General features: G+C 32.6%; 1 protein-coding gene across 6 annotated transcripts in view; it reads right to left on the bottom strand.

Moving 5' to 3' along the window:
- The window catches only part of TEX9 (testis expressed 9), a 33,968-nt gene that overhangs the window by 10,915 nt on the left and 10,961 nt on the right, over positions 1–12,092 (bottom strand). For 2 of the 6 annotated variants that reach the window (XM_088797226.1, XM_088797223.1), the window contains exons 5-9: positions 8,665–8,713; positions 7,832–7,908; positions 6,112–6,287; positions 3,478–3,560; positions 2,925–3,098 (exon numbers count right to left, since the gene is read on the bottom strand). In XM_088797226.1, the coding sequence (XP_088653352.1) occupies positions 2,925–3,098; positions 3,478–3,560; positions 6,112–6,287; positions 7,832–7,908; positions 8,665–8,713 (559 nt within the window). Of the gene's footprint in view, positions 1–2,924; positions 3,099–3,477; positions 3,561–6,111; positions 6,288–7,831; positions 7,936–8,664; positions 8,714–12,092 lie in introns of all 6 variants that reach the window. The other 4 variants (XM_088797225.1, XM_088797227.1, XM_088797228.1 and 1 more) reach the window with 3 other exon arrangements.

Raw genomic sequence — 12,092 nt, 5'->3', positions numbered from 1 at the left:
TTAAAACTGCTACGTTTTGAAAAATATTGTTAAGAAAATTTAAAAAGCCAAGTCAAGTCAGATTGGGAGAAACTATTCACAATACATATTCTAGCTAAGGGATTCTATGAGGAAACACAACGAACTTTTACTATAACTCAATTATCTTTTAAATGACCAAAAGGTTTGAACAGACACATAACAAAAGATGATATATGAATGGCCAATAAACACATGAAAAGATGCTCAAGACGTATAGTTATAAAGATAATGCAAATTAAGCTATAATAAGTTACTACTTTTGCCCCTTTAGAATGGCTAAAATTAAAAAGACTAACAATACCAAGTGCTGATGAGGCTATAGAGTAACTGGAACTCTCATATATTGCGAGTGGGAATGAGACAATCATGTACATGGTACATGTACATGTTCCATGGTACAATCACTGTGGAACACAGTTTCTTAGGAAGTTAAACATACATTTTCCATAATACGCATAAATTCTACTCCTAGGTATTTATTCAACATCATGAATGATACTGGATGTGTCTACACAGAAAAAAAAATGTGTCTACACAAAACACCTATACATGAAAATTTATAGTGGCTTTATTTCTAATAGTCCAAAGCTGGAATCAAATTAAATGCCCATCAACTGGTGAACAGATAACCAAAATGTGGTCAATCCATAAATACTCAGCAATACAATGGGAGTGAACTACAGAATACACAACATTGATGAATCTCAAAAACATTATGTTGAACAAAAACAGCCGAAAGCAAAAATGTACATACTACTATGATGAAAGAACACAGACTCTGGAGTCAGACAAACACAATTTGAATCCTGCTCTGCCACTCCTCTATGACCTTGGGCAATTTGCTTAACCTCTCAGACTCAGTTTCCCTTTCTGTAAAATGTGTTTTACCTGGCACATAGCACTCAAAAAATGTTAGTTCCTTTTCTGCCCATAAAAGGTAGAGTTATAATCAATGTAGTCCTTTGGGAATATTAATCTGTTGATAGAATACAGGATACAAAGGATAGGGAAAAGAAAAAGGACATAAAATATCCAGTGAGGAGGATTCAGAAATAGGATAATAGCTTGAATTAAGTAGTGAGTGGCAATGGGAATTGAAAAGAGATAAATGAAAATCATTTGGAAGAAAGAATGCACAGGGCTGGGTATGAAGGCCAAGAACAAGAAAAGAATTAAGATGTAGGCAAGGTTTCATGATCATAAAAGACTAGAGAAGAGATATGACCAGAGCTTAGTTTCATAATGACAATGATAAAGTGTCAATACAAATTTAAATGGTTGTTTCCCAGATACAATTTTTTTTTCTTAGACCACTTGTCCAGATTTCTTAGACCAATAGAAATATGTGAACCACATATATAATTTAAAATTTTCTAGTAGCCATTTTAAGGAGAAACAAGTCAAATTAATTTTAATACTATATTTCACTTATCCCCATATATCAAAAATATTATTTCAAAATATAACCAATATAAAAGTATTAAATGAGATTTTACACTCTTTATTCTCTTTTGTATTTAGTCTTCAAAATCTGATTTTTTTATACTTATAGAACACCACAATTTGGACTAGTCACATCTAGTGAGTGGCTACCATATAGGACAGCAAAGGCTTAGAGTATTAGATATGACACCAAAAGCACAAACAACCAAAGAAAAACTAGATAAATTGGACTTCAAAATTAAAAACTGTTGTGCTTCAAAGAACACCATAAAGAAATTGAAAAGACAACCCAATGAGTGGGAGAATATTTGCAAATCATATCTCTGATAAGGGACTTATATCTAGAATATATAAAGAACTCTTACTACTCAACAATTTAAAAATTCCAATTTAAAAAATGGGCAAAGGATCTGAACAAAGAAGATATACAAATGGTCAATAAGCTGATGAAAAGATCCCCAACATCAGTAGTTATCAGGGAAATGCAAATCAAAACCACAATGAGATAACCACTTTACATCAGTAGGATGGCTATAATGAAAACAGGTAATCTAACATGTGTTGGTTAGGATGTGGAGAAACTGGAACTCTTACACACTGCTGGTAGAAATGTAAACATGGTGCAGCTGGTTTGGAAACCAGTCAGCAGGTTCTCAAAAGGTTAAATGTAGGGTTAACATGTGATCCATCAATTTCACTCCTAGGTACATACCCAAGAGAAATGAAAACACATCCACACAAAAACGTGTACATGAATGTTCACAGCACCATTATTCAAAATAGCCAAAACGTAGAAACAACTCAAATGTCCATCAACTGATAAACAGATAAAACATGTTATAGCTATATACTCTATGGAAAGGACTGAAGTATTGATAAATGCTAGACAGTGTGGATAAACTTTGAAAACATTGTATTAAGCTAAAGAGGTCAGTCACAAAATACCACACATTGTATGATTCTATTAGGTTAGTGCAAAAGTAATTGTGGTTTAAAATATTAAAAATTGCAAAAACCGCAATTACTTTTGCACTAACCTAATATACACAAATATATGAAATGTAAATGAAATAGGCAAATCTATCAAGACAGAAAGAGATTAGAAGTTGCCTAGGGCTAGAAGGGTTTGGGGGAAGAGGGTTAGGGTATTGTGGCTAAAGGGTATGTGGTGTCTTTTGGGAGGGGGATGAAAATGTTCCAAAACTGATAGTGGTGATAGCTGGACAACTCCCAATACATTAAAAGCCACTGAATTGTACATTTTAAAAGGGTGAGATGTACTGTATATGAATTGTATCTCAATAAAGCTGTTAAAAAAACTATTCTCCCATATGTGGGGGAAGAGTTTTTAGTCAGTACTAACAAAATAACTAACCAAAAGTGGTGTCTATATAAATGTGTGACTTCAATGTTTTACTGCATCTTTGGTATTAGGTTAGGAAAAATAGCAATATAATTACCCTTTCTACTGAAGACAGCTGTTGCTGCAGTCCATCACATTTTTTGTTTGCTTCTTCGAAAAGAGTTTTATATTTTTCTGTTTGAGACTGTTGCAAATTAATTGTTCGCTGCTGTCTCACACAGTCTTCTCCAAAATTTTTTATTTGAGACTTTAAATCCTGAATTTCACCCTCCTATAGTTATGAAATTATAGATTATGTGAAAAAACACACAAGATTTGGTATCAAAACTTAAAGCAGGAAAACAAAAAGGAAATTCATGTGATATTTGATTTTCATCTTCAAAAATGGAAGTCAGATGTTTTGTGTTTAATAGCTTACACTTGTAAGTTAAATATAGAGAATTCTAATTGCTAACAAGTAGTTTAAATTATTTAGCTCTGCAAATTCAGCATCTCAGAACAGAATAAAATTCAGTTTTTACATACAATTTTTGAATTCAACTTTTAAATGAGCATTATATCTCAATGAAGCTATTTTAAAAATATAATTGAAATGACTCCTAAAATTTGAATATTAGAGCATTTATGTTGAGCGGTTTTAAAAAACTTACCTTTTTATTGCATTCACATACAACATTATCCAATTCCTCCTGCATGACACGGAGTTTGGCCTTCAGAAATCTGATCTGTGCTTCTGCGGATTTAAATAATTATATTTATTGCCTTTCACTAAAATGTCATCAACTGTAAGATAGACCATTATATTATGAGGAAAAAAATGCTCAAGACGGGGAGCCTAACAGGAGATCCCTGTTTGGGAACACTAAAGACCCTAAATACCACTAATGTAAAAAGGTGAATGAAAAACAAATCCACACAACAGAAATGAACTGCTCACATCTCAACAATGGAACCAAGTAAAGATGGGGAGAAAAACCCCAAAACCACTCCTGAGAATCTGAACCACAAGCCAATATTGAAATAAGTATGCAGATTGACTTCATACTTACCAAGGTGGTCTGATACACCTCAAACAGAATTTAAAGTGACCTCAAGTCAGTAATGTCCCCAAGTGTTTGGCAGAAACAAACACAAAGCCACTCTAGCAAAACTCTACTTCAAATCCAGCCATTGTGATTATACAATCCCTTTGACTGGAAGATACATCCCAATTTCACAGAAGTTAAAGTGTACTGAATGTATCTTAGAAACAAAGAAATAACACTAATACTTTACTGCCAAAGCTTTCTCCCACAAACCCTCGTAGTATTTCATTGCTAGCAAAAGTTATTTATTCAATAACATCAGCAGTAAATCTTTGAGGTTTATAGGCCTATAAAAGTAAAGTGAAAGTGAACTTAGAACTCATTCGTAATTCATTCAATCATTTATTCTAAAAATATACTATATTAAGTCCCTACTACGTTCCAGGCATAGTAGGGATATTATAAACCAAGCTTTGCCATCATGGAGCTTGAGTAAACATCCTGAATGGTCTCTGAGACATCATTAGGATAAATCCCGCACAGCACAAACATTTCCATACACACTTCCTGTCCCAAAGCATTTCTTGACGATGTGTCTCCAGTGTAACCATGGAGCTGAGGAGCTATGGTTGAGTCTAACCCACCTAGATCTCTCTAGCCTCAACTCTTCTGTTAGCCTCCCCTGTAACGTCTGGTTAGCAGGGGATAGAAGGAAAATGATAAATTCAAGAGTGTACAGTTTGCAGTAATTGGTCTCTAGCAGAAACGGAGGAAGAATGGGAGTGCATGACTTTTCCCATCTCCTTCTCTCCCCAACTCAAACCTTAGTAGTATCGTCAAGGAACAGAATGCTCTTATCTCTGGAGGTCCATAGCATTAACCTCCCCTCCCCATCCCACTCCAACTTTAGTCTTAAAAAGCAATCTGCGCTGCTAAACTACTTTTTGATCTCCGCCCCCACCATGTAACTAGGCAATCATCTGGAATAAAAGAATAAAAGGGGAGACACCTAAGCCAAAAATTCTCAAAAGGGAAGATAGGGAGGCAAAGTGGCAGAGAGGTGATTTAGCAATTAGAAAAAGTAGCAATTCAAGGTAGTCTGTGCTGGTTCCTGGATCTGGGAGGGGGAACTGGGTCCTAGGTACTGTGTACTGAGGAACAGCCAACATCTGACCAGTGCGTCCTTGAAGGCATCTTACTAACAGAGACGTAAAGGCAACTTCCTGCTTCATTTAACTTCCCTCCCAACAACTAGCCCAGAAAGCTTGGATAGGTCAGTAAATGGAATAAACGCATAAATTAAATTGCTCCTCATTTATGACTAACTAGCATGCAGCACAATAATCATTATACATATAACTGTTATGATTTTCACAGAAGCAGAGAAATTTAAAGATAAACTTTATGATCATCTAATATAAACTGCTAAATTTTCAAACTAACAAATTGCTACTATCAAGGGTCTGAGTAGCTTGCCTGAACTCACAATTATAGTTCAGCATTAACTACCATGTTTCCCTGAAAATAAGACCTGGCCGGACCATCAGCTCTAATGTGTCTTTTGGAGCAAACATTAATGTAAGACCCGGTCTCATTTAATTTTCGGGAAACATAGTTTATATACACTCAATTGTCTTATTTTTTGTTTACAGTACAGCATAGGTGACACCTCATAAATTTAACAATTTTAGAGACATTACTGGTAACTAATATGTTTTTAGATTAAACTTAGTATTATTTTTCTAGTAGTATGAAGAAAATGTGTTTATAAGAAAATTATATTCATTAGAAAACTCATTTGATCATTTTACCTAATGCTAGATTGTTAATTCATTTGTTCTTTTGCATGTGTTAAGATGTAATAAATAGACTACAGTAACGGTAAATGTAAAAACTTCAAAGAAACTTTTTTTAATTTTAATATTTTAATAATTAGTTTTAGGGTATTTTAACCTTAGTTGAAAAGTGGTCAGTGAAACACCACATAGTCTTATTTTTATTTTTTATAATGGAAAATATCAAATATAAACAAAAATAGAGACAAGTTCAATGAAATCCTACTTACACATCATCCATTTTCAACAATTTTTGACTCATAACCAATTTTATTTTATCTATAATTCCACTCATTCCTCCCACCACCATGTCCCACTAGATGATTGTGAAACAAATGCAAGACATCACAATACATTTTTAAATGCAAAAAATAGTTAAATATCTTTTTCTAAGTAATTGTGATATAAAGATAATAAAACCTACCTGTGCCAATGTCTTTATTAACACCACAAAAAATATCATCATCTATATAATCAGGTAAGCCCTCTTCTTCCAGTTGCCCTTCAATTTTGCTAACTGTTTTTGCAAGAGAAAAGTCTAAGAAATCATCCACAGTGGCAACATCACTGGCAGTTTGCACAGAGTATTTCAATTTTATACTAAAAAAGAAAAATACATATGTAAATGTATATTATATATTATATATACATACATAATATAAAAAGAAGGTATGACTCCTAGATACAACTTTTATCCAAATAACAAAGCAGATCAAAATTATAAAATTTAACTTTATGATCAAATCTATAATTGATATTTTCAAGGGCTATATTATAAGAGACTTAGACTTTCAACCTTTATGAATCACATAACCACAGAGCTAGAGAAGCCTTTATGAAGCCAGTTCATTTAGATGTTGCCTCCAAACAAGTGAGCATCAAAACTAAGAGTGCTGAACTTGGCCTCCTAGGTCAAAACTAGTCTGTGGCTTTTAATTTTACATGCTGGAGAAGAACTGTACAAACTGATAGCACTCTAGTCATAATTCTGCAAATACTAAAGAATAATAACTCTTGAGAAAGAATTACAGTGTGAACAGCTATTAGCTCAAACTCAAACTTTTCTTAACCTAAAGAAATACATTCTAATCAGGATCAAAGTTGACCAAAATGTTGGATTTGGTATTTTTTTTTTTTTATAAAGGGAAGAGTATGAAATAAAAGTCACTTCTAAAGGCACTGAAGAATGTGCCAGGCCTAACCCATCAAGTTTATGGTTTCAAAAATTCCTTTTTACTTATTTTAAGTCTAACTTACTTTTAACACATAAGCAAAGGGTTCTTTCTGAATTCTATTTAGAAAAACCTTTTCTTTAAAAAGTAAACTTGAAGTCTAAAAATAATATAACCCTTTCCACTTATGTATGTATGTATTTATGTATGTAGTACATGTTTTCTTTTCTTCAATCAATTTTAGATTTTTCTCCTCCTATTCTGGCACTTTTATTTTTTTCTCTTTTATTGAAAAAACAAAAAGTTAGCCAACTAAAAGACACAAGAATTAACAAAGATTTTTCCAGAATTATAATGCAAGCATCAGTTTGGGTAAGTAATAGACATATAAATTTAATAACTTACTGTGAATGAGAACCCACTGCAGGTGTGACCCTACTTTTCTAGAAGGTCTCCAACCCAAAGAGTCTCTAGGGTCCCATTTTATGCTTAAAATACTAAGAACAGTTTTGAATTATTTCTCATCAACAACATTATTTCTCAACAACAGAATGTAAATTATAATTATACTATAGTCTTAGAGCATGCCAAATCATTCTGTATCTCAATATATACAATATGATATAGTGCCTGTTAAGTGCTCAAAAAGTATATGACTAAGTCTGAGAAAATTAGGCAGAGTTCTAATTCTAGCTCTAGTTCTAAGAAAATATTTCACTAAAAATAACACTTTAAAAATCTGAAATGTGATTTTGCTTAAGACAACAATACAAAATTAACATCTGCCAAGAACATTTCTGAGTAGAAAAATGTTTTAAATTATTGAATGTGGATAAATATACATAGTGTAATTTTGTATATTTTGAGTATAAAAAGATCTGGTGAAACAGATGGAGCTTAATAATTAAGAATGATGATACTGTGAATTATAAAATTTTTAAAAGAAACTATACTTTTAAAACTGTTCTGTACCTTGAATTTGTTTTCCTTGCTTGACTTGCAGAGTGTAGTTTGTTTTGAACCTTGTTGACTGGATCCACGTTTTTGGTCTTTGGTTTACATGAAAAGAATTTAAACTACTGATTAATTAGATTCTAACCATTTACCAAGGAAAGCAATTTTGTAATACACAGACTTGCTAGTTTGCTACATAAAAGAATTGCTATTTTCATGAAATTAATCAAATTGTATTTTAAACAATCCCACAACTGTACAGCTGGAAAACACCTAGATATCACTCGGACCAAGAGATTCATAGATAAGGAAAATGAGTCCCAAAGATTCCAGGATATTCAGCTACCTGGTGGAATGTTAAACTGGATGTTCTGACTCACAGAATTTAGTTCTTCTTGATTATTCCCGACAGTCCTTCAGGTACACTGTTACGTAAGCCTAAATGCCCAGAGGTGGGGAACTGGAGATTCCAGTAAGCCCAGCACCTGCGATAGTGATCTCTACGCTGTAAATACTTCAATGAATGAATAAACCTTTTAAATCACACACTTTTTCAGGTCTTCTATCTAGGAAATTTGGGCTTCAGAGAGAAAAGTAAAAATCCTTAGGTTACAGACTCATTTCACTTAGAACTTTTTTCCAATGTATCTCCAAACTGTTCAATGAAATTGAGACAAAAAAGGATTCAATTTATTTTATGAGCAACATTTCATGAAGGCATCTCTTCTTAGTAACAAGACTTATAGTCTATTTCTAGAGTCATAACCCTTCTGTCTTGTCTAATAAAAGTCTAAAATATAACCTAAATGCTACAGAATGTAATTACTTTCGCAAAAAGTTTAATTTCATACCTTAGTTTCTGAATGTAGATGAACTGTCCCTTCAGACAGTAATAGACCTCTACAGATCAAAAATAAACATTACACACTAATAACAGATGATTAATAACTAAGCTGAGACACAATAAAATTCAATAATAATTATATTTGAAAGGGAAAATATACATCAAGTAGACTGCTATAATTCTATTTAGGCACATGCACATTTATTTTAAATGAGTGTTACATACAAAATGCTTTGGTTAAATAATTCACCTTTGATAAAATACACTACAATGCTACTATTTTATTAGGAAAATGTAGCACAAATCTTAATGAATGGAAAATCACTGACTATACACAGGGATTATCTATTTTACAAAATGATTCACCACAGGGCTTTTTATTGTGAGTTCACTCAGTGTTATCCTTTGTCTAATGCATTTAAATACTTGGTCAGTGTCTGTTCTCCATTACATCGTGAACTCCATGATGACAGAAATCACCATTCACTGTTCTATGCATTGTACTTGCCATAGTACCTGGCATATAAGTTCTTAAATTGGTGCTATTTATTACATATTTTAGATGTATAAATACATACACATAAAATACAACTCGCTTTTATGCACAAAATTTTCGAAATATATTTGTAGTTAAAACAAAGAGTGTCTGTGGGGTCTGCCAACTACGGCCCACAGGCCGAATCCACCCACATCCATTCATTTACACATTGTCTACAGCCGTTTTCATACTACAACAGCAAAGTTGAATAGTTGTGACAACCGTATGGCCCACAAATCCAAAACTATTTATTGTCTGACTCTTCACAGGAAAAGTCTGCCTACCTCTGATCAATTTTCTAGATCATCTCTAACACGTCTTAATATTTCAGAAAACCTACTACATTAGTATCTATTGTTATAAAATTTAAAAAAAGAAAGAAACTCCATCATATCCTCTAAGATCCCCTAACCACAGCAGAGGACATAAAAACAAAATTACTTTCCATCAGATGCCACCTACTGAATTAGTTATATGTAGGTTTATTCAATATTAAACACAAAGATATACTTAGATAGCTATTATTAAATACAACCTCTTAAAGAACTAGAAATAGCTCTGGAAGAAAAAAATGCTTTTCAAAATATGTTAAAATTGCATAGACTAAAGAACCATTCTCACATATAACATGAAAATATTTCCAAATTTTATACCAATTTTAAGTGTCCTCTTTAATCACCCTCATTTTAAATTAGTATTTGCATTTTCTTACATTTTCGCATCTTCCACTCCCCTCTCCCTGCCACATACACATACATATCAGCCAAACGGTATTTAATGGTTATCTGTCTCCATCAGTTTTAGCAGAATGCTATTACTTTGTTATTATATTTCCAAGAAAAATGAACTAAAACACAAAGTACACGTATTCTAATAATTTTTGTTAAACATCTCCAGGAAAGGTTGGTGTGTAATATGATCGAAATGATTTGTGTGGAGATCGCCGGGGATACAAAAGTCGATTTGGGGAATGTAATCAATAATGTTGTAAAAATTTTGTAGGGTCTCTGATGGACACTTGTCTCATTAGGGAGACCACCTCAGGGATGATGTAGATGCCTGATCACTGCACTGTACACCTGAAGCTGAATATAAATATAAATATAAATATAAATATAAATATAAATATAAATATAAATATATATATATATATATATATATATATATATATATATATTTACAAGAAGCAGAGTACAGCATTAGGAATAGAGACAGTGGAAATGTAATGGCTGTGTGCTATGTCAGAGGGGTAGTGGATGGGGGAAGAGGGGTTGTCACTGTGTGAGGGATATAAATGATAAATGTTTAACTATTACATTGTTTTGTGCACCTGAAACTAATTTCAAAAATGTTAAAAAAAAAAATACCATCTGTTTAAAGAAATAACACAGTAAAGCAATTTACAATTTTCACACACAAAAACCAGAAATGATTTGTGTGGTAAACCTTGCTCCAGCAGACTAAAGTATATGTACACTAGACTTTTAGGAAACTAAATTCTGTTTTTTCTATCATATTGTTTGGCAGAGTAACCCTGGATGGTGAAGAGCTATTATATACTTCCTGACTATAATAATTTAGATAAATATCATTGTTCCAAGCTGAAATGGATTGTCTCTTTACAGAATTAATTATTTCCCATCTTCAGCAATTCCCAACTAATAGTCAAGTGCCATGTTTCATGTGGTAAAAGCCATCTGTTCAAACAGAGTCATTTAAAAAAAAAAAAAGCCACCTGAGCTAGTAGGTAAACAGAGGTGTCATCACCACTTTGCACTTAAGGAAAATTTAGTAAAAGAAAATCAACAGATTTATTTTTATGCTTGTGAAATCAGTCTCTCGCTTGCTTCAACAGAAACTAGAGATCAGGTGTTGTTACCATCATTTCAATCTTTTAGTTTACTGAATTAAAGCCATGCCTAATCTTATTTGTAATCCAAAGTTTGGAATTTTGATAACAAACATTTTACATAAAATATCAGAGCATTACATATAAGGAGGACAAACAGTTTCATGTTACATGTACACATAGCATGTGTATATCAAATGATGTAAAAAATATTTTTTATGGAAAATTTTCAAAATAAAATTAAAAAGCAACACACTGGACATTATTAACTCCTTGGGAACAGGTCCTGATCTGTTTACTTACCATTGTACCACTAGTAGCTAGACCTGGCACTAATGGTGTTCAAAAATGACTTTTTCAGGTTTACTGAACTATAATTCACACATAGTAAAATACATCCTTTTTAGGTATACATCCTAGTTGCATAAATTTGAACAAACTTATCTGGTCATAAGTCATCACTAAAAACACCAAGATAGAGAATATTTCCATCATCCCGAAAAGTTCCCTTGTGCCCCCTTGTAGTTAATCCTCTTCGCTTAGCCCCACACAACCACTTAACTGATTTCTGTCCCTATAGCTTTACCTTTTCCAGAATGTCAAATAAATGGAATCATACATAAAACTTGAAAACATTGTCATGTCATATATGAGATTCTTTAGTCTCTGTAATTTTAAGATTTTTTTTCTTCCACAGCTATTTCTAGTTCTTTAAGAGGTTGTATTTGATAATATGTAAATACATCTTTGTGTTTAATATTGAAAAAAATAATAAAAATATACATTTTTAGTCTGGCTTCTTCCACTTAGCACCCATGTTGTTGCATTATCAGTAACTCACTGCTGTGAGTTTATTGTCAAGTAGTATCCCATTGCATGGATATACCGTGATATTTTTATCCATTCACCACTTGGTTTTGGCATAAAAACTGCCATAAATATTTGTATACAAGTTTTTGCTTGGACATCTTTCTTCATTTCTCTTGGTTAAATAGCTAGAGGGAAATTGCTGGATAGTATGCAATAATTACTTTTGAGTACCTAAATA

This window comes from Rhinolophus sinicus, chromosome 3, assembly GCF_057876585.1.
Source record: "Rhinolophus sinicus isolate RSI-liver-muscle chromosome 3, RSI-T2T, whole genome shotgun sequence".
In the NCBI taxonomy this organism is placed as follows: Eukaryota; Metazoa; Chordata; class Mammalia; order Chiroptera; family Rhinolophidae; genus Rhinolophus; species Rhinolophus sinicus.
The sequence above is the reverse complement of the archived record's forward strand: the minus strand, read 5'-3'. Positions and strand labels throughout refer to the sequence as shown.